General features: G+C 40.4%; 1 protein-coding gene across 4 annotated transcripts in view; it reads right to left on the bottom strand.

Moving 5' to 3' along the window:
- LOC126175265 (uncharacterized) overlaps positions 1-24,742 on the bottom strand; it is a 247,585-nt gene that overhangs the window by 93,037 nt on the left and 129,806 nt on the right. For all 4 annotated transcript variants that reach the window (XM_049921911.1, XM_049921910.1, XM_049921913.1 and 1 more), the window contains one exon: positions 1,542-1,691. In XM_049921911.1, the coding sequence (XP_049777868.1) occupies positions 1,542-1,691 (150 nt within the window). The remainder of the gene's footprint in view (positions 1-1,541; positions 1,692-24,742) is intronic.

Raw genomic sequence — 24,742 nt, 5'->3', positions numbered from 1 at the left:
TTTGTAGACTTGACAATGTTGACTGGAATACTCTCTTTCAAATTCTGAAGGTGGCAGGGGTAAAATACAAGAAGCGAGAAGCTATTTACAATTTGTACAGAAACCAGATGGCAGTTATAATAGTCGAGGGACATGAAAGGGAAGCAGTGGTTGGGAAGGGAGTGAGACAGGGTTGTAGCCTCTCCCCGATGCTATTCAATCTGTATATTGAGCAAGCAGTAAAGGAAACAAAAGAAAAATTCGAAGTAGGTATTAAAATCCATGGAGAAGAAATAAAAACTTTGAGGTTCTCCGATGACATTGTAATTCTGTCAGAGACAGAAAAGGACTTTGAAGAGCAGCTAAACGGAATGGACAGTGTCTTGAAAGGAGGATATAAGATGAAAATCAACAAAAGCAAAACGAGGATAATGGAATGTAGTCGAATTAAGTCGAGTGATGCGGAGGGAATTAGGTTAGGAAATGAGACACTTAAAGTAGTAAACGAGTTTTGCTATTTGGGGAGCAAAATAACTGATGGTAGTCGAAGTAGAGAGGATATAAAATGTAGACTGGCAATAGCAAGGAAAGCATTTCTGAAGAAGAGAAATTTGTTAACATCGAGTATAGATTTAAGTGTCAGGAAGTTGTTTCTGAAAGTATATGTATGGAGTGTAGCCATGTATGGAAGTGAAACATGGATGATAACTAGTTTGGACAAGAAGAGAATAGAAGCTTTCGAAATGTGGTGCTGTAGAAGAATGCTGAAGGTTAGATGGGTAGATTACATAACTAATGAGGAGGTACTGAATAGGACTGGGGAGAAGAGGAGTTTGTGGCACAACTTGACTAGAAGAAGAGATCGGTTGGTAGGACATGATCTGAGGCATCAAGGGATCACCAATTTAGTATTGGAGGGCAGCGTGGAGGGTAAAAATCGTAGAGGGAGATCAAGAGATGAATACACTAAGCAGATTCAGAAGGATGTAGGTTGCAGTAGGTACTGGGAGATGAAGAAGCTTGCACAGGATAGAGTACCGTGGAGAGTTGCATCAAACCAGTCTCAGGACTGAAGACCACAACAACAACATCTATTGCTTTTTTCTGATGTAATTGTATGTTGTTTCTATTTTACTGGTTTTATTAATGGAGTTATCTTTGTCTTTCCAAGTGTGTCAGTAGTTACCGACTGCGTATACGAACATATGACATATGGATGAACGTTTACTTCTTTATGTTGTTCTGTAATTATTACCACCTAATATATAGTGCATGAAAATTACTGTGTTGCTAATATGTGCAATTAACCCTAGAAATAATGTGTGCGCACGCCAGACACGGTAACACAGTTACCAACAGATCAGCAAACACCTGAACAGAACATGGCTATGCAGAATGTCTTGTGGAATGGAGCACTCATTCCACAACAACTAGCACGGACAGACACCAAGGCGAAATATATCCTCTGTAGAAGAATGATACTTATGTTATCATGAATTAAACTATGGCACACCACTCAAAAATGTAATGCGCATGCTGAATGGCCGTGTGTGATTACTTACCATAAAAACATTATGATGCAGTGTTGTTCTTCGATCACAGATGCACTGTTTCACAATGATCTTTACGTCAGAGAATTGTATTTGTGCATCTCCTGCTTGCCCTAGGGCTATCTGAGCAAGAGGTACCTCATATTCTGTTTTTGTGCTTTTCTATATAGAGAAGATGAAAAGAAAAATTAATGGTATGAAAATTAATTTGTTGAATAGAACAATTAACCAAGAAAACGTTTTTGTGAGAATCAATACGCAATTAAAATATAAATCACAAATTATAAGGCATGTATTTGTTAGAAAATGTTGAGTACTACAGTTAAAAATTCCAGGCTGCAAGGCTGTATTCAAAGTATAAAACTATTCACTGATGTTTCATCCCCATCTGAGGGAGACACATATAGAGAAAAGACTATGCCCTTTATGCAAGACACTATTGAGGAAATTTAGAGAACTGGTGCACGAGTCCACCTGCAGATCAGTTCCACTGTCACCAATGTACGTTTCACATAAGGACCACGAAGATAAGATGAGAGAAACTAGGGCTTGTGGAATACATATGTAGATGTAGATGAACCTACAGGAACAAACATTATCTCTTGATGGCTTCCAGTTTTCCTTGTTCTGGCTCTAATGGAACAAAATCTCATCAGTGCTAGTATGTCAGTGCTTAGTATCCCCATTATTAATGTCAACTGTGTGGTCACTTACCTGGCTGAGTGCTCAGCTAGCTTATATCCCAGAAATCCCTCATGACTTGGGATCCAAGGAAAACAACTGAGTAAGCAGTACAGTCAAGATCATAAAGGTTGCAAATAGTGGACAATAGTAGTGGTGAGCTTTCTTCCTGATGACAAGAGAGGTTTCTCTAACAAAGGGTGTTGATCCTCGCCTTCAGCATGTACAAAGCATATACCGGGTTTTCTGCATCTATTAGAGGCACCATGTTGAATGATTTCAGCATCTTGAAATTCTCTAATGATTAAGAGGAAGCTAAGTTGGGAAACAATACAGGTAACATAAGTTTCTGGCCTTGGACCTTGTACATACATGTGGAGGATCACATGAGGTCAATTCTTGAGAAGGGAGGTGCAAATCCATATGAAGAATTTGCAAACTTATTCTGATTTAGAAGTCTGTACTGGGTCAGTTGTCATGGGCTTGACACTATTGGGAGTGGAAAAGAATCCGGTAACTGAGATGGCTAGAGAAATGGTGGATGGTAGTTGCATAACTGAGTAGTAGTTGGTAGCATCACAAGAACATACCCAGCATCTTAGCAAAGGAAGGAGGGAGGGTAGGACACAGTCATATTATATTCACGGTGAATGGCAAAACATTTCTGAGATTTTATGACAAACTGTTCTAAGTACACTTACTGGAAGGTAACAAGATAAACAAAAAATAGAAAAATCACTCACACATAATCAGCATTTAACAGGATCTCTCAATGTGCACAATGCACAACAAATAGCAGTTACAGTTCTTTGAAAGATACTATCATCTTCTTGTTGAAATGTGTGTCAACACACAATGAACTCCAAACTTAAAGAAAAATAATACAGAGAATGAGGACCATACAGAGAATGAGGACCATACAAAGTCATGCCCACAAGCCAAAACAATAAAAATTTACAGTGATGACTGTCTCCTTAAAGAATCATGAGCTATTTCAAGACAAACAATTTCCATTATTTCATGTCTGCATGGTAAAAGTTTGTTGTGTAGCTAATTGAAGCCATACTGGTAATGTTCAAAAACTGTGCCACTTTGTAATTATTTTGAAAAATGCTATTTCATACATCAGTTACGAATCACACTTACTGTTTTACCTATTTATTTATGATTATAAATTCAATTTTCAAAGAGCTTATCATAAAGACCCTGCATTCCTTAAATTTCAAAGATTTTCCATTAACCCTGTTGTTATAATCACATTTTTGCCTGAATAATGTTAAGCAGCATGTGATATTGTCACTGTTACACACGCACACAACAACATACCTTACAGCCGTCTCCAACCGGTGTAAGTTGTTAATGGAGTACCTCTCTGAAATTCAAGCAAAGCTGCAAATGTGCATTCTCTTTTAAGCCCCCCCCCCCCCTTGCAGACAAAAACAATACTACAATAATTCCAACCATTTTATGAGTGGGGATTAAAATTCTCTTTCAACAAGATAAAAAATTGCCCTGTAAGCCAAATGTGTGTAAAATTTGCCATGTTTGAAATGTTACAGCCTGATAAATCTTAGCCTAATCTCATGTTGTGCTGTGAGCCACAGATACATCAGAATACAGCTCGCCACTTACAAAATGGCACTTTTAAGATGCAGAGTACTGGTAAGCCAGGATTGGCCATGCAGTAAGTCTCGACAGGACCTTTGACTCTGCCACAAAAATTACTCCACCTCTTAGTTATTTAAAACCTGGGAATGGACTTATAAAATAACATTTCAAACAAAAAGGCTCTGTTTCATTACTTAATATTGGTATGACATTTAAGTATAACAACACACACACAGCAAAACAATTCAACAAAATAATGTGAAAGAAACATCAATTCAAACACAATAAAAACCCATACACCATAATCAAAGCCCTGAGTTACCCTTTGTCACTAGTTTAGAACACACAAGATTGTCTTCTTACCCTAAACTGAACTCTCTTAATTACACTCACTTCTTTTGACATTCGTATTTCCAAAAAATGTTTAATAGAAGTAAAATAAAGGAAATCACTTGCCTACAGTGGATTGATGCATGGAGCACAGAAACACTAGCTTTCAAGCACTATCTTTTTTCTAACCTAAGTGCACACATTCACACTACAAATTATGATTTGTAGGTACCCAGGAGATAGTGAGACAGAAGTATGCACTGCCTTTTTGGAGGTAACTTGGAAGACTGTGCCGACTTTGGTAGTACGACAATATACAACTATTTCCACACAGTTATTTTTCCCATAGGTGCCTATTATGAGCAGCACAAAACCTCAACAATGTGATGGACTCACGTTAGCGAGAGAACATCTGAAATGGAACCTGGCTCACTGGCATGGGATACTCTTTGCAAACAAGTGAACGCTTTGTCTGATGTCTAATGACTGTCATAGAAGAGGACAGGATGGAAATAGAGAAGATTCAAAGAGCAGCAGCAAATTCCATTATAGGTTAATTTAGTAAGTGCAAAAGTGTCATGGAAACACTGTCAACTCCATTTTCAGATGCTGCAAGACAGGTGTTCTGCTTCACAGTATGGTCTACTGACAAAATTCTGAGAGTATACACTCCTTGAAGAGTCAACCATTATACTGCTCCTTCCTACGTATATCTCACAAAAAGGCTGTGAAGATAAAATTAGAGAGATTACAGCCCACACAGAGGCTTACCAGCAATCTTTCTTCCCACAAATGACATGCAACTGGAAAAGGAAAGAGGGGGAGTGACTGTTACACAAAGTACACTCCGCCTGGCCGCTAGGCTTGCAGAGTATAGTTATAGAAGAGAGTGGAATGAGCCAATACCAAAGAATGCGTCAGGCTTGATGTCCCAGCAGTTCCAAATGTATGTGAGTCAGTTATGTTTTCTGCCAATATCTTTCATTAATGGCAAATGCCTCTCGTCACTACCACGAACTGCGCAGTGTCAGGATACAATCCTCCAGTCTAAAGTGTAGCCTAACAATCAATATTTGGTGATGAGATCATTACACACAGCCACATCACTACCACCTCCAGAACATCTCCCTATACGAGGGAGGAGTCAACCAAATGAGACTGCTGTATCTGCTAACATGTATGTAAGTGACTATGCTTCAGATCACTTGCAATTTAAATTATTCCATCACAGGAAACCACCTTCCACGTTGGAAACCCTGGGGCTGTAAGTTACAGGCCCTTTTGATAAGTAATATCTCTACCATCTTGTGAACACTCCACGCTAACAAAGTGTGGGCTGGAGCAACACAGTACTGAATGTTATCTCGGAGCAGGTTTTGATTTCACAGATTTGGAACAATACCTTTACATTGGTTATTGTTTTGTTGCTATTTTACAGTAAAGTAATAGTTTCTATAGAGCTGCTTCTTTCACTGCCTGCTCCCTGGGAACCTACACCCACATTGTTCACAGATATGCAAGTGGCGCAAAACTTATTTGGAACAATTTAATTGTCTGTGTTTCTGTGCTATGGGACACAGAGTAATGCTACAATCAGGAAAACTGAGTGATGATTTGGAAGGTACAACAGGATTTATTGAAAGTCCAGCATTAGAAATCAACCTGCAGAAATGGAAGGTTGTAGATGCTTCAACTGTTGTAATGTGTGTTGTGGAATCAGCCATATGAACCTATTTGTCACTACAGTAATGAAAGATAAAGGAAACACTGATATTTCCAGGGCTGACAGATATTTCTGTTTCCTTTGAAATTATATTTTGACTGTATTAGACATTAACTACTTTGAAACCAGTGCTTCTGACTACTTACGATAAATGACATTTTTGCATTATGTACAGCTCTACATTACTTTTGACAAGATTTATAATACGGTGGTATTTCCATAGTTCTAAAACTTGAAAAAAATCATCAAGACGGGGACTGAATCCAGCTTCTACAAGTTAGGGGCAAGAATATTGAACATGATGACAATATAATGAAGTTCACAATTTTATTATTTAACAACCAGCCCAGTTCCTAAACTTGTTTCATTTAAGGTTTTATTCATATTTATTAAGCTTAAGAATTGGGGAAAACACAATGTGATTCTTTGTGATTTTATAAAAAAGAAAATCAAAATCCAAAAATCGTTACAGCACAAAGAGACAGAATGGCAGGCAAAACAGAAATCAGTGCTCCAAGCTTTCCCCTTCCCTCCATAACAGATGGGTCCCTCTTAGCTTAGTGTCTGAATAACCTGCCCCTCCCCTCCGTCCCAACCAATTCATTTTTCCTCCCTAAAGAAGCCACCTATTGCACCAGAAGCTAGGAGTATTTTTTTTATGATTTGGAAGTTGAGAAACATGTTTCAGATGATGTACAGCACTTGTAAGCAAAGTTCCACACAATAACAACATGTCACTTTTGGCTGCTTATTCTTGTTCCATGACACAAATATTTTCTTAATAACTATGTGTATCAGCACATCATCATCTTGCAGTAGCAGGATGTTGGCATGTACTGCCATCCAGAGTTACTGAAAGCTGAATCAAATGTCATGATGTTTCCTACTAAAGTCCTTGTCCAATCCCATGTTTTACACCTTCTTAAATGACTTCTACAATGACAGGACATTCAAGTTAATACTGTTCCATTTTTCAACATTTCACTCTACCTTACACTGCCAAAATGCCACAATTGATTTCCTGCCTGAATTGCTTCTCTGGTATTTTCTGAAGACAGTAATTTTTTTTTATTACAGTAAGATCTTGGTAACTGAGTCCTAGAAATTTGAGAGGGAGTGATCAGTGGCTGAGATGGGTGTGCATACACTGTTTACAATCATGCCCACTTTAGCAGCTATTGTTGTTTCAATTGTCGACAGTCAGCAAGTGTCTGCTCAGGGTCACTGTGGTGTGCATGTGTAGTCAGGTCATGTTATCTATTTATTATTGTTCCCGACATTGTTTCCCCAGTGAGTGCTAACTCTTCAATACAAAACAGGAAACTTCTCTCTTTGGAGACAAAAGTTTTAGCACTGAAAAGATTGGAAGAGGGGAGACTACAAAAAAGATAGCAGCAGAGTTGGACATAGATGAAATAACAGTTGGTGACTGGCTACAAAACATTTGTGCCAGGGGGAGAGAGGAAAAAATAACTTAAGAAGCAAAAAATTTTCATTCAAGGCAATTCTTACTCTTAGACAATGCAGGATGTCACCCCGATACCGAAGAACTTCATAGTCTAGACATTTAGGCAATTTTTTTACCTCCAATATTATTAGCCTTGTCCAAGCAATGTCTCGAGGAACGCTGGCATTTTTGAAAAAATATATTGGCTTAAGTTGTTGCAATCACTTCTGCACTCTACAGAAAATGAGCCCCAATCAATAGAAGCTGCCCTGAAAATATAATTTTTAGGATATTGAATATTGGTTTGCAGAAGCTTGGGATCGTTTACAACCAGAAACACTAAAGAGATATTGGGAAATTCCCTCAGATCAACACAATGAAAACTGAAAAAAAATAATGAAAGCAATAGTGACACAGCATCAGAATAAAATGAAAAGAAATATTTATCATATCTTGTGGGACATTTTTCTAGGTCTGAAAATGCAGACAGCAATTAAGTGCAAATGTGGTTGAACAAAGATGATCAGTATGAAATGACTGACAGTGCTATTGCAAAAATGGTAAATAAAGGGAACAGACATTCTCGTGATGAAGAGGATGATGTTGATGCCAACAAAGTGAGTCACAGCAATGGAATGGCACAATTAGAATTACACTGCACTACATGGAGCAACAGAATGTGGCGACACCAGCTGATGTTAGGCTTCTACAACAGTAGTAATAGTTGTACAGTAGTTCATGTAATATGTATGGGTTCTAAGTGAATGTCTGAGTTTCTACAATTGAACATTATTTCTAAAACAAACTGTAAGTAATATGCTAACTGATGAAATAACTGTTTACTGTAAAAATGCTGCAAACATCAAGTTCTGAATCTGTTTTTAAATAAAATTTCTCTAAAATTTTTACTCTTCGTGTAATTCAAGTTTTCTCAAATACAAGCTCTATTTGGTCCCAATTACCTTGAATTACCAAGATTGTACTGTAACATCTCAAAGTCTTTTCTGGGTATTATTCAAGTGATTCATTTACAAATTTGTGATATCTGTGTGCAACTCAATTTTCTCCAAATCTTCTGTAGCATGATATTGATTCTCCTGATGTAGGTCAAGTGGTTTCTTTTCACATCCCAAATCCCTCACTCATTCCAAGAATATCTCTTAAAACTGGGTCTTTAAACTCTGCCTTCTGCAAAACGCAACATTTGTCAAATTACCTGGACATGTTTCAACACCTATATGTCATCCCCTGCACATCTATTTATTTCAAACCCAAATTTAACTTGCGAACACAGAAAAAAAAGTGAATGTGAGCTTTCAACCTCAAACAAAATGACTGAATTGAAATCATATCTCCTTGACAACTCCTTCTATACCATAGATGAATTCTTGAATAAGAATAAATAAATCTATATTTAAAGATGACGAGACTTACCAAACAAAAGCGCTGGCAGGTCGATAGACACACAAACAAACACTAACATACACACAAAATCCTAGCTTTCGCAACCAACGGTTGCCTCGTCAGGAAAGAGGGAAGGAGAAGGAAAGACAAAAGGATATGGGTTTTAAGGGAGAGGGTAAGGAGTCATTCCAATCCCGGGAGCGGAAAGACTTACCTTAGGGGGAAAAAAGGACAGGTATACACTCGCACACACACACATATCCATCCACACATACACAGACACAAGCAGACATTTGTAAAGGCAAAGAGTTTCGTCAGAGATGTCAGTCGGGACGGAAGTACAGAGGCAAAGATGATGTTGAAAGACAGGTGAGGTATGAGCGGCGGCAGATTGAAATTAGAAATTAGCGGAGATTGAGGCCTGGCGGATAGCGAGAAGAGAGGATATGCTGAAGGGCAAGTTCCCATCTCCAGAGTTCTGACAGGTTGGTGTTAATGGGAAGTATCCAGATAACCCGGACGGTGTAACACTGTGCCAAGATGTGCTGGTCGTGCACCAAGGCATGTTTAGCCACAGGGTGATCCTCATTGCCAACAAACACTGTCTGCCTGTGTCCATTCATGCGAATGGACAGTTTGTTGCTGGTCATTCCCACATAGAATGCATCACAGTGTAGGCAGGTCAGTTGGTAAATCACGTGGGTGCTTTCACACGTGGCTCTGCCTTTGATCGTGTACACCTTCCGGGTTACAGGACTGGAGTAGGTGGTGGTGGGAGGGTGCATGGGACAGGTTTTACACCGGGGGCGGTTACAGGGGTAGGAGCCAGAGGGTAGGGAAGGTGGTTTGGGGATTTCATAGGGATGAACTAAGAGGTTACGAAGGTTAGGTGGACGGCAGAAAGACACTCTTGGTGGAGTGGGGAGGATTTCATGAAGGATGGATCTCATTTCAGGGCAGGATTTGAGGAAGTCGTATCCCTGCTGGAGAGCCACATTCAGAATCTGATCCAGTCCCGGAAAGTATCCTGTCACAAGTGGGGCACTTTTGGGGTTCTTCTGTGGAAGGTAAAGGTAAATATATTTTTCCCACATGGAATGTTTCCCTCTATTATATTAATAAATAAATCTATAAATATAGTATATATATTGTGCCATTTAAGGGAATGGGGTAAAAAATAGAAATATTAATCTTTAACTCTGTATTGTAAATTATATATATAAAAAATTGTTTCATATGTGCATTTCTTGTGCACTTGACACGTTCCACATCATAGCGGCTACTGTACCGTCCGATTGATCAATGGAACACACAACCAACAAACTAACTAACTAACTTTGTGGATTTATAGAAGCCTTCTTTCTCAACTGTTCCCAGTAGTTTGTATTCTCTAATAGCTCTGCCTTCCTTCCTTCCTTCCTTAAATCCCCAACTAGAGCATTCCGGTCACCTAACATAATCAGATTCTCATCCTCTTTCCCGTATGTTGTTGTTATCTCAATTTCTGACCACATTATCTCTATTTTATCAGCAGTAACTTGTTATGACATTATGTAAACCAATAAAACTAAAGTTTGGTATTGGCTTGATTAAGTTCTTAGTAGAATAACTGGATCACTACTCTGCTCACATGATCTCACTCTGCTACCCATCTCCTCTTCAAAACAGCAGTAATATCATTTCCATCTTTCACTGGTGCTATTCTTACTATCATAAACTCAACTGCTCATAAGTTTGACTTTTCACCTACTGCAGCATGGAGTAGTTAGGACATTACTTGCAGTTTGGAGGGCAGGGGTTCAAATTTGCACCCAATCATCCAGATTTATGTTTTTCCAGGTTGCATGAATCATTTCATTTCTTTGAAAAGCCACAATTGATTTCCTGCCTGAATCACGTGTGATAAAAACTTGGTGTCAAGCTCTAGTGAACTCTCTGTTGGCAGGACATTCAGATAATGACTACCATTCCAATGGCTCTTTCCACACAATTAATAAGGCATTGTGAGCCAAACTGTCAGTTTGTCTGATAGGAGTTGCCAAGCTTTAAAGCCCTAAAAGCACTCATGTTACGACTGGCTTAATTTACAGTTTAATATGAACCTGCAAACCTCTTTTCCATATGGACATTGATAACTGAACACTTCACTTCATACGTGAAGAGATGTGGGCACTAAAAAATATATGAAGATTGTATTCTCCTCTGATATCTAGCCTTCTAAACTTTTCAGAAACTTTAATGATGTAACATAACATATTAAAATTTTTATTTGATTTTACAAGTGCCAACAGTTACACCTTTTTCAAGGAGTTTCAATTTCACCAAGTGTCACAAATGTACAATGTAGATGACAACTCCTGTTGCTGAACTCTATAATACAGATATATCTACGTAAAATATTGTATTAAATATTTCATGAAGGATTGTTTAGTTTGCCCAAGTAGACTGTGAGCAGTGTGGAGAGGTCGATACCTCGTATCCAGTGAACTTGACCACCATCTATGGGTCTCTGGGAGCCAGTGCTCTCTGGTGAAGGAATGGTGAAGTGGGCAGTTGGGCAAAGGCTCGTATGGAGTCTTTGAGAAGATGGCACACGAAGTAGGGCTTACTGGTTTTTGGGTCAGTGTGATCAGCTTTCCTGCCATGTACATGTTCTAGCAGCAGGCCCTATGTGTTGGCACTGTTGGTATAGAGCTCTGTGGAAGTTATTGCAGTATGCCAGCCATTTGATGAATGGTTTGAGCACACATTTGCTTAGCTCGCTTGTCTTGCTTGGTCGCAGATAGAGCTTGGGCTCTGCCACTACCTTTTTAATAACGAGCGTTTGTTGACATTTCTGTGACACTCATTCTGGCGATGGCTTTGGTATGTGCTGCACCAGTTTAGTGATTATTGCCTGCTTGATGCCCAACTCTCTGCTGTCCATTTTGCAGCCCTGCTTTGGTAGTGTCTATTTATGAATGTTTGTCATGTGTGCTCAAGACTCTCCCTCACAGGCAAACTCCTGGATCTATTGTGGCTAATTCCTCAAACTAAGAAGGCAAACCCTACAGGGAAATCTGTTTAAGTCAAGTCCTTTAGTGTTATTCATGTTTAATTCTTTTAAAGGGTCTTGTGACCTGTATGTGTTACTTTATTTTAAATGTTCAGCTTTTGTTTATCAAGAAAAGTACTCCCATTGGCAGTAGTAACAACCATTGTGCAAAGCGTTCATGACTTATAATTCTTGTCAAGTTTCAGTTATTAACTGCCAGAGTAATACTTCACACATACTGAAGTGCTGGCATGTTTAAATCAAATTCCCTAGGCGAGCATTTGTTCACAATTGAGGTAACTGGTAGTTGCACACTGAAAAGAGACCTTGCATTATTCGGTTGTTTGGCATACTTGATTAATACAAATTTTTTTGGAGTTTAATGTTTGCATCCCCCCCATGAACCATGCACCTTGCCGTTGGTGGGGAGGCTTGCGTGCCTCAGTGATACAGATAGCCGTACTGTAGGTACAACCACAACGGAGGGGTATCTGTTGAGAGGCCAGACAAACGTATGGTTCCTGAAGAGGGGCAGCAGCCTTTTCAGTAGTTACAAGGGCAACAGTCTGGATGACTGACTGATCTGGCCTTGCAACAATAACCAAAACGGCCTTGCTGTGCTGGTACTGCGAACGGCTGAAAGCAAGAGGAAACTACGGCCGTAATTTTTCCCCGAGGGCATGCAGCCTTACTGTAGGATTAAATGATGATGGCGTCCTCTTGGGTAAAATATTCAAGAGGATGTCGTTATCAGGAGAAAGAAAACTGGCGTTCTACGGATCGGAGCGTGGAATGTCAGATCCCTTAATCGGGCAGGTAGGTTAGAAAATTTAAAAAGGGAAATGGATAGGTTAAAGTTAGATATAGTGGGAATTAGTGAAGTTCGGTGGCAGGAGGAACAAGACTTCTGGTCAGGTGACTACAGGGTTATAAACACAAAATCAAATAGGGGTAATGCAGAAGTAGGTTTAATAATGAATAGGAAAATAGGAATGCGGGTAAGCTACTACAAACAGCATAGTGAACGCATTATTACAACCAAGATAGATACGAAGCCCACACCTACTACAGTAGGACAAGTTTATATGCCAACTAGCTCTGCAGATGGCGAAGAAATTGAAGAAATGTATGATGAAATAAAAGAAATTATTCAGATTGTGAAGGGAGATGAAAATTTAATAGTAATGGGTGACTGGAATTCGAGTGTAGGAAAAGGCAGAGAAGGAAACGTAGTAGGTGGATATGGATTGGGGCTAAGAAATGAAAGAGGAAGCCGCCTGGTAGAATTTTGCACAGAGCACAACTTATTCATAGCTAACACTTGGTTTAAGAATCATACATGGAAGAACCCTGGAGATACTAAAAGGTATCAGATAGATTATATCATGGTAAGACAGAGATTTAGGAACCGGGTTTTAAATTGTAAGATATTTCCAGGGGCAGATGTGGACTCTGACCACAATCTATTGGCTATGACCTGTAGATTAAAACTGAAGAAGCTGCAAAAAAGTGAGAATTTAAGGAGATGGGACCTGGATAAACTGAAAGAACCAGAGGTTGTACAGAGTTTCAGGGAGAGTATAAGGGAACAATTGACAGGAATGGGGGAAAGAAATACAGTAGAAGAAGAATGGGTAGCTTTGAGGGATGAAGTAGCGAAGGCAGCAGAGGATCAAGTAGGTAAAAAGACAAGGGCTAGTAGAAATCCTTGGGTAACAGAAGAAATATTGAATTTAATTGATGAAAGCGGAAAATATAAAAATGCAATAAATGAAGTTGGCAAAAAGGAATACAAACGTCTCAAAAACGAGATCGACAGGAAGTGCAAAATGGCTAAACAGGGATGGCTAGAGGACAAATGTAAGTATGTAGAGGCTTATCTCACTAGGGGTAAGATAGATACTGCCTACAGGAAAATTAAAGAGACCTTTGGAGATAAGAGAACCACTTCTATGAACATCAAGAGCTCAGATGGAAACCCACTTCTAAGCAAAGAAGGGAAAGCAGAAAGGTGGAAGGAGTATATAGAGGGTCTATACAAGAGAGATGTACTTGAGGACAATATTATGGAAATGGAAGAGGATGTAGATGAAGATGAAATGGGAGATACGATACTGCGTGAAGAGTTTGACAGAGCACTGAAACACGAGTCGAAACAAGGCCCCCGGATTAGACAACATTCCATTGGAACTACTGACGTCCTTGGGAGAGCCAGTCCTGACAAAACTCTACCATCTGGTGAGCAAGATGTATGAAACAGGCGAAATACCCTCAGACTTCAAGAATAATATAATAATTCCAATCCCAAAGAAAGCAGGTGTTGACAGATGTGAAAATTACCGAACAATCAGTTTAATAAGCCACAGCTGCAAAATACTAACACGAATTCTTTACAGACGAATGGAAAAACTAGTAGAAGCTGACCTCAGGGAAGATCAGTTTGGATTCCGTAGAAATACTGGAACACGTGAGGCAATACTGACCCTACGACTTATCTTAGAAGAAAGATTAAGTAAAGGCAAACCTACGTTTCTAGCATTTGTAGACTTAGAGAAAGCTTTTGACAATGTTGACTGGAATACTCTCTTTCAAATTCTAAAGGTGGCAGGGGTAAAATACAGGGAGCGAGAAGCTATTTACAATTTGTACAGAAACCAGATGGCAGTTATAATAGTCGAGGGACATGAAAGGGAAGCAGTGGTTGGGAAGGGAGTGAGACAGGGTTGTAGCCTCTCCCTGATGTTGTTCAATCTGTATATTGAGCAAGCAGTAAAGGAAACAAAAGAAAAATTTGGAGTAGGTATTAAAATCCATGGAGAAGAAATAAAAACTTTGAGGTTCTCCGATGACATTGTAATTCTGTCAGAGACAGCAAAGGACTTGGAAGAGCAGTTGAATGGAATGGACAGTGTCTTGAGAGGAGTATATAAGATGAACATCAACAAAAGCAAAACGAGGATAATGGAATGTAGTAGAATTAAGTCAGGTGATGCTGAGGGAATTAGATTAGGAAATGAGACACTTAATGTAGTAAAGGAGTTTTGCTATTTGGGGAGCAAAATAACTGATGATGGTCGAAGTAGAGAGGATATAAAATGTAGACTGGCAATGGCAAGGAAAGCGTTTCTGAAGAAGAGAAATTTGTTAACATCGAGTATAGATTTAAGTGTCAGGAAGTCTTTTCTGAAAGTGTTTGTATGGAATGTAGCCTTGTATGGAAGTGAAACATGGACGATAAATAGTTTGGACAAGAAGAGAATAGAAGCTTTCGAAATGTGGTGCTACAGAAGAAGGCTGAAGATTAGATGGGTAGATCACATAACTAATGAGGAAGTATTGAATAGGATTGGGGAGAAGAGAAGTTTGTGGCACAACTTGACCAGAAGAAGGGATCGGTTGGTAGGACATGTTCTGAGGCATCAAGGGATCACCAATTTAGTATTGGAGGGCAGCGTGGAGGGTAAAAATCGTAGAGGGAGACCAAGAGATGAATACACTAAGCAGATTCAGAAGGATGTAGGTTGCAGTAGGTACTGGGAGATGAAGAAGCTTGCACAGGATAGAGTAGCATGGAGAGCTGCATCAAACCAGTCTCAGGACTGAAGACCACAACAACAACAACGTTTGCATTTTAACACTGTTAAATTTCTCTTGCCAGCTTATGCTCTAGCCTTGAGTACAGTCTTTTGACATGGGCCAATGAACTATTGTTTTATCCCTATTTTATTTAAGAGAGGTTTTATATATGTGGTAGTTGAGCCAGTGTTAACTTCACGTCATGTTGCTGTGGATCGGGAGCCAGAGGTCTATCTCTGAGTTTAATGTGCAGTCTGCAGACTTGCACCCTGATCTCACACTGGGTCGGTTTCCCCTAAAATATTGTGGTCTAAGGAAACTCTTTGAGTAAATTGTTTTGTTTGAATTTTGGAAGCATAGAGAGAGAGAGAGAGAGAGAGAGAGAGAGAGAGAGAGAGAGAGAGAGAGCGCAATTTTGCTTATTGTAATGCTTTTGGAACACAATGTTGAACTGTTTTAACTGGAAAAGAAAAAAATTAATTTTTGCAGTTACTGTTTATTTAAGGCCAAGATTTACTTGATTGGTGCCGATGTTGCATGACATATATTGGACAAAAGATGTGCACCATCAAATACAGTCACCAGTGATGACCAAAGCTCATATGGTGGGATACAAATGGACCATGGTTTTAGCATAAATGTCCAAATACTAGGACATCGTCATTACAGAGGCTAGTGAAATACATGTGCCAGGGGCAATTTTATCAACCAGGACTGTGGCTATAATCTCGGCAAGGATTAGGAAACAGCACTGGGTATAATTAAGAAGACACTCAGCAAATACAATTAGCTGGTGGCCAGGATGAACGTAGTGCTTAAATCCATGCTACCGCAGCCAGGTTGCCATGGTGGGCATACCCGCCACTGATGTATCACCTCTTCTCCCACCAATGCATGCCCTTGGACTGCAACAGAAGCAGCCTGCAACAGGAGAGGATATAAATCTCCCATATATTCCAGGAGCCAATTCATCAGTGCACTTGACGATGCTGACGTGTATGATCACTGAAATACTGTGCCCGTTGAACACTGACCAGGTAGTACATCCATAGATGTTTGATCAAGTAATAGGCTGAAGGAAATGAAAAAAATCTGTTGACAGTTACACACATACCATTTTTTACACTCCCAAAAGGTAGATACAACTTTGGCACAGTGGGGTATTACAGCAATTCTCAAGTATAGTACAACAGAACTGGACTGGAGGAATGAAGCTTCAATGGGTGTAACAACTATACTCACTGGCCTGCTCTGCATGATGTGACTTGCCCAAATTGTATCTGTATCAAGTGAATGAGTGAGTGTGTTCAGTTGACAATGATGATAGCCTCACCAACTCAGTCATGTTTTGATTAACAAAATAGATCCAACTTGATTAAGGTGTGCGTTTCAAGCTTTATTGATCCAAATTAGTGTTCTGCTCCTATGTGCTGAATCGATGCAAACACTTAATGATTATGCTCTCACTTCCTCATTAATGTACACAGCAGTAGTCTTCGTAGAAGGTATTTCCGAATTTCAGCTGCATTTGCTGCAGTCCTCTCAGCTACATTGTCCCAGTCAATGACACTGTATCTGTACTGAAGTTCTATTGGCTAAATAGAATGAAGTTGGCCAGGACAATGCAGCCACGTAGATTTGTATGCAAGTGGTTCATATGTCTATCAATTACTCAATCTCTGTAATATTGCTGGAGTAGAGAAATGATTTTTGACAAGGTTAAACTTGGGGAGATTTAATGGGATTATTGCAGTGTTCTATTGCAGAGTGTAACTGTGTAATTATGCTAATATTCATCTCAATCACCTCAGACCGAGTGCCATTTCATTTCTTAGGCCTGCACTCCCAGCACCATCAATAGCTGAATTGCAGTTTCTGTCTAGTGATAACAACAGTTCACTGTAGGCCCAACATATTATGAGGTGCACGGAGAAGAAAATATTTCAACACTCTGTATCTAAGTTGAAAGATGCTATGTTACAAACTTAACTTTCTCTTATGTACAGCGAGAAAAGAATGATTCATGAAAAAGAAAGGAAAATGATGAAGCTGCATCCAAAATTCACCAAAATCTACACTGTGCATGAACTAATAATGACTGCTGCTTCTTGAAAATCATGTTTGAGTACAAGTTTTTGGGCAATATAAACAAATTATTTTGTGGCCATTCATTCAGTAAAACTACAAGCCAATGCATGTAATCCTTTCACCTTGAATTTTTTTTTCTAACTCTAATGATAATGGATTTTTCTTTTACTTTACAGTACTGTTACAAAGGGTTCAGTTGATATCACTGTTTCACATAGTTTTTAACTGCCGCTGCTGCTCAAACCATCTCTAGCCCCTTGTCTGAATAAAAGATACCATCAGTTAATAACATCCACATAAAATGTTCTCAGTCTTCTTACTTCACCACCTTTGTCAAAAGCAACTGACTGCCTTAACACCTATTGTGGCAACTTTTTTGAGGAATACCGAATCTACAACTAGATGATTGACAATATAATGATGCCATGCTGCCACAGACCATACTGATATCAACAAATTAGAAACATTAATGGTGATCCAATTCCCATTGATATATAAGCATTTCTGTATTCTCTTAATGTTAAAGGTCATTTCCATGCACCACAAGGATTAGCCACTGTCTCAGTTAAAAATTATTGCTGCACAATCCATCTCTGTAACTTCTCTGCTCTAGGATGACTTAGTCCCAGTAGGTAGACCGAACAAAATTTTATATTTATTCATGAGGCTGTGCTCAGTGCCTGATCATTTTTCTGCATCTTAATTTTTTATGTTCTGTCTTTATCTGCACAACATTAAGAAATTACATGGACTGAATGAGTGATAAAGTTGCTTAAGCACTGACGAGAGATGTGAATTCTATGGATCTTGAGGCCAGGACTGACCTTAACCAGGTGCAGTATATTTGATTTCGTTACACAGTCAAAAAAATACCTCATATGTCTTGTTTCTCAAGATACTAGCTATTTTAAGAGATGATTTTTAAAAGCAAGGAGTGTAGCAGGTATATTATTGCTTGACCGTTAAGCATTTTTGTAGTTTCGTTTCTTGGAGAGTGCTACCTGTCGTCATGAGGCCCATAGTCATTATTTTTAAAATGTTCCCTGATGTTTAATATCAGTATAAAAATAATCGTAGTCAGAAACTGTCATAGCTGTTCTGGGCTGGATCGTGGAAGCTCTTTCCACTAACGAGAAAAGATGTGTGATTGACTTTTTGAATCCATCTATACGGTGATTTAGGTCACATACTGCAGCAATTTATTCAGGGGCGCTCTCGCTTACAAGTAATTGATGACAAAACATTTCGGAAATTTGCTCGATGTTTTACAGCTTTAAACACGTAATGTTTCACAGACTGGACGGGTAGTGTGATGATAAAGATCCAGTCCTCACATGCAAGAAGTTGTGGGTTCAAACATCACCCGGTGCTTTGAAATTTTTTTAGTTTTAAATCTTAGTCAAAAAGACTATTATTTTTATTTAGTTAATTTGTTTAAATTTAACTTTCTTATTTCTATTCCTTAGTCACATTTTAATCACTGTATTAACTCTTTCAATTGGTCTCAATTTTTCTTCCTATCATTCTTTTCCAGTTGGAGTCTGTGCATATGAATTTCAGGATTAATATTATGAAAAGAAAGTTGTTACACACCATATAGAGAAGATGCTGAGTCACAGATAGGCACAACAAAAAAACCGTCACAAATAAAGCTTTCGGCCATTAAGGCAACAGAACACACACACACACACACACACACACACACACACACACACACACACACACACACACACAGAGAGAGAGAGAGAGAGAGAGAGAGAGAGAGAGAGAGAGAGAGATAGTCTCAGGCAACTGAAACTACACTGTAAGCAGCAGCGCTAGTGTATGATGGGAGTGGCGAATGCGTGGGGGTAGGGAGGAAGCTGGGGCAGGGAGGGGGAGGGATACTGCGGTGGGGCTGGTGGACAGTGGATTGCTGCTGCTTAGATGGAGGGCAGGAGAGAGGTGGGGAGGGGGAAGTAGTGGAAAAGGAGAGAACTAAAAAGACTGGGCATGATGGTGGAATGATGGCTGTGTAGTGCAGGAATGGGAACAGGGAAGGGGCTGGATGGTTGAGGCCAGGAGGGTTACGGGAACGTACGTTGTATTGCAGGTAAAGTTCCCACCTGCGCAATGCAGAAAAGCTGGTGTTGGTGGGAAGAATCCATATAGACAGGGTGTGAAGCAGTCATTAAAATGAAGGATGTCATGTTTGGCAGCGTGTTCAGCGACAAAGTGGTCCACTTGTTTCTCGGCCACAGTTTGTCAGTGGCCATTCATGTGGACAGACAGTCCACAGCGGTTGCAGCTCAGCTTGTAGATAACATGACTGGTTTCACAGGTAGCCCTACCTTTGATGGCATAGATGATGTTAGTGACTGGACTGGTGTAGGTCATGGTGGGAGGATGTATGGGATAGACCTTGCATCTATGTCTATTAAGGGATATGAGCCATGAGGTAAGGAGTTGGGAGAAGGGGTTCTGTAAGAATGGATGACTGTATTGTGTAGGTTTGGTGGACGGCGAAATGTCACTGTGGGTGGGGTGAGGAGGATAGTGGGCAGGACATTTCTCATTTCAGGCTACAACAAGAGGTAGTCAAAACCCTAGTGTAGAATGTAATTCAGTTGCTTCAGATCTGGGAGGTACTGAGTTACGAGGGGAATGATCCTCTGTAGCCGGATGGTGCGACTTTGGGAGGTGGTGGGAGACTGGAAAGACATAGAACGGGAGATTTCTTTTTGTACAAGGTTGGGAGGATAATTACAGTCTGTGAAGGCTTCAGTGAGACCTCTCGGTATATTTCGAGAGGGACTGCTCGTCACTACAGATGCAACAACCATAGACGGCTAGGCTGTATGGAAGGGACTTCTTGGTATGAAATGGGTGGCAGCTGACGAAGTGGAGGTATTGCTGGTGGTTAGTAGGTATAGTATGCACAGAGGTACTGATGTAGCTATCTTTGAGGTGGAGGTCAACATCTAGGAAGGTGGCTTCTTGGGCTGCGTAGAACCAGGTGAAGCAAATGATCCCAGTCCCACACACTGTTCCTGCATCGTTGCTCGGATCATGGAATCCCCCCCCAATTGCCTTACCATCAAATTACCCATCTCTGGCTGCCATCCCTCCTACAATGACCTCCACCTGTTCAGATTTCGCCAATCCTTAGCCCTCACAAATATTGTCCTGCAAAACCTTATCAACCAAGCCCAAACTTCCTTGCAGTGCCTACTCTCCATCCACAAAATTCTCCTGCTGTGCAATCTCAAATTCCTGGAACCCGTAACACACACTGAAATTCTTGTCCTGCAGGAACTTGAGCAACATGCACAATGCCACCTCAAAAAGCTCTCCATCCTGCTCACTTTCTACTCCCACCTTGGAGTACCACTGTCCACCACCTCTACCCCACCCTCCAAACCTTCCACCACCACACAGAATCCAGAACCTAAACAGACCCGCAATACAGTCATGAACCTTTCCTCTAGAAGCCTTGGCCCCACAGAAATGTCAGTCCTTTACAAGGGCTTCACCTTTTGCCCCACTCCAAAATTCAGTCATGCAGGACTTGTTAGAGACCACCTCTCCTTCTCCTGGTCCCTACAGTGGAAACACTTTTTCACTACCAGCCCTACCAATCAGACTCAACCGAAGACCAATATTGAACCCTCACTAACTCAGTTCACTCCTCCATCCAACTGTGATTCACTACCACTGCCCCCAAATCATCCCCTGTTAAATTTCCAGACTTTCTTAACCTCAAACCTTGCCTCACCATCATTCCCCAAATCCCTCAACATGCAAACTAACCTTACACCTGCAGAAAGAACTGCAGTCCACCATCTAAAAACTGATCCCAACCTTATAATCCTACCTGCAGACAAAGGTTCCACCACTGTTGTTTTGAACTGTAAGAATTACCTGGCAGAAGGACTCTGCCAGCTGTCAGATACTTCCAACTACAAACCTTGCCACAGTGATCCCAGCCACAGTGACCCCATTCCAAAAATCCAGCAGGACCTCCAGTCACTACTCAAACCCTTAGGCCCGTCCCAGAACCTCTCCCCAGAGTCCATCTTTCTACTCACCCCAACCACTCCTACCTTCTACATGCTTCCTGAAGTCCATGAACCTAACCACCCAGGACACCCCTTTGATGCCAGTTACTGTGCAACCATTGAGAGAATCTGTGGTCTCGTAGACCAACACCTTCAAACTATTACCCGGAACCTACCCTCATATATAAAAGATACCAACCATTTTCTCCAAAGACCCTTCACAGTTCCTATCCCTTTACCATACAGTGCCCTGCTCATTACTATTAATGCCACCTCCATTTACACTAACATTCCTAATACCCATGGCCTTACCGCTATTGAACACTACCTTTCCCAACACCTTATAGATTCCAAACCAACCTCCTCCTTCCTAGTCACCGTGACCACCTACATCCTCACCAACACTTACTTCTCCTTCGACGGCATTAGATTTAAAAAAAAAAAAAACTGGGTATGGCTGTGGGCACCCGCATGGCACCATCCTATGCAAACCTATTCATGGGTCATCTAGAGGAATCCTTCCTAATAACCCAGAATCCTAAACCCCTCACCTGGTTCCGATTCACTGATGACATCTTTGCGATCTGGATTGAGAATGCGGACACCTTAACCACATTCCTCCAGAACCTCAACAGCTTCTCCCCCATATGCTTCACCTAGTCCTAATGCAGCCCAAGAAGTCACCTTCCTAGGTGTTGACCTCCACCTCAAAGATAGCTACATCAGTACCTCCATGCATATCATACCTACTAACCACCAGCAGTACCTCCACTTCCACAGCTGCCACCCATTTCATACCAAGAAGTCCCTTCCACACAGGCTAGCCGCCCATGGTCGTTGCATCTGCAGTGACGAGCAGTCCCTCTTGAAATATACCGAGAGTCTCACTGAAGCCTTCATAGACCATAATTATCCTCCCAACCTTGTCCAAAACGAAATCTCCTGTTCTGTATCTTTCCAGTCTCCCACCACCAACCAAAGTCGAACCATCCAGCCACAGATGAGCATTCCCCTTGTAACTCAGAACCATCCAGGACTGAAGTAACTGAATTACATTCTTTACCAGGGTTTTGACTACCTCTCATTGTGCCCTGAAATGAGAAATGTCCTGCCCACTATCCTTCCCACCCTTCCATAGTGGTATTCCGCCGTCCACTGAACGTACACAATATACTCATCCATCCTTACACAACCCCTGCTCCCATGGGTCATACTCCTGTAATAGACCTAGATGCAAGACCTGTCTTATACATCCTCCCACAACCAGTTACTCCAGTGCAGTCACTAACATCACCTATCCCATCAAAGGCAGGGCTACCTGTGAAACCAGTCATGTTATCTACAAGCTGAGCTTCAACCACTCTGCTGCATTCTATGTGGACATGACAGCCAACAAGCTGCTGTCCGCATGAATGGCCACCGAGGGACTGTGGCCAAGAAACAAATGGACCACCCTGCTGCTGAACATCCATCATTTCAATGACTGCTGCACAGCCTGTACCATATGGATCCTTCCCACCAACACCAGCTTTTCTGAATTGCTCAGGTGGGAACTTTTACTGCAATACACCTTACGTTCCTGTAACCCTCCTCGCCTCAACGTTCGTTAGTCACTGTCCTCAACCATCCAGCCTCTTCCCTGTTCCCACTCCAGTACTACACAACCATCATTCCACCTGCCCTCCATCTAAACTGAAGCACTTCACTGTCCACCTCCCCCATCATACTATCCCTCCCCTCCCTGCCTCAGCCTCCTCCTTACCCCCATACAGTCGCCACTCCCATCATGCACTGGTGCTACTGCTAACAGTGCGATTTCAGTTGCACTAGACTGCAGTCGTGTGTGTGTGTGTGTGTGTGTGTGTGTGTGTGTGTGTGTGTGTGTGTGTGTGTGATTGTTGTTGACAAAGGCCTTAATGGCCAAAAGTTTTATTTGTGACAGTTTTTTTTTTTTTTTTGTTGTGTCTATCTGTGACTCAGCATCTCCACTATATGGTGAGCAGTAACTTTCCTTTTTCTAATATTGTTACATTCCCTCATGGATTTTACATTGTTTGACTTTAATTATTTTTATTTATCAATCATCACATTTAAACATCTGAAAATGCTGATCTATTGGTTAAAAACAAAAGACAAATTAATCTATTAAACTGATTGTACAATAGGTCAAATAATACGCTTTTTGTTACAAGATATACCATTTTTTGGATGATAATCGTCAAACAGACATTTCAAACAACATTTCTTATTGCACTATGGACAAATAATGCAGATGAAGATTAAACAAAACAAAAGATTGTCAGTAAAACGAAATCCAAGCAAATGAGGAAAAGAAATAATGAATGCGATAACATGGACAAAAATATACGCTGATAAAATGGAAAAAATGATATTGAAGTCAATACATACAATTAATTTAAATTACGTGGATAAAAATTCCTAGTGGAAAAAGAGTGACAGAAAGAAAAATGAGAGCAACTGAAAAAGTTAATATTATGATTAAAATGATGTGACACAGGAATATAAACAAAAAATTACATTTCAACACATAAACTGAATAAACGTAATAATCAGTCTCACTCTGATATAAAAAAAATTTCCTCAACATCAGATGAGATTTGAACCTAAAACCTTTCGCATGTGAGGAGTGGACATCAACCATTATGCCACACAATCCACCTATGTACAGTTCCTTGTTTAAAGCTGTAATGCATCATGTGAAATTCTGAAATTCTTTTTTCTCAACTACTTGCAAGTGAAGGCCCAACAGAGTGAATGACCGCGGGGTGTGATACTTGGGACCTCAACCTAAATCACCATACAAATAGCTTCATACAGTTGATCCCACCACTAGGCAACCTCTCCTTATAAGATATTAATCAGTTTGTCTTGACTTGCAGTACACAGAATATTCAAGCAAGAAATGTTATTTATGTTCTACTAAAACTGCAACTTTCTTGTTTTTGTTATCTTTCCTCTCTTCTTCACCTTTCCCCTCCTCTCCTCTCTCCACCTCCACAGTGAACTGCATGTTGATGTGTATGCTATTCATATGACAGAGAAACTTCAGCATAGCAACTGAGTTACGGTTGGTTAGTATGGAGAGAAAAGAGACTAAACTGCAGGGTCATCAGTCCCTTTTTTCTCATTCAAACAGGTCTTCGATTAAAATCACTCCCCAAGAGTGGGAAAGTAAAAATTGCATAAAACTGGGAACCACACTGAAAGGGAAAACGAAAGAAGCAAGCCAAAAAGGGAAAATGTGCACTAAGAAGGGGGGGAAAA

This window comes from Schistocerca cancellata, chromosome 3 (genome assembly GCF_023864275.1).
Source record: "Schistocerca cancellata isolate TAMUIC-IGC-003103 chromosome 3, iqSchCanc2.1, whole genome shotgun sequence".
Classification (NCBI taxonomy): Eukaryota; Metazoa; Arthropoda; class Insecta; order Orthoptera; family Acrididae; genus Schistocerca; species Schistocerca cancellata.
This window is presented reverse-complemented; position numbering and strand designations above follow the sequence as displayed.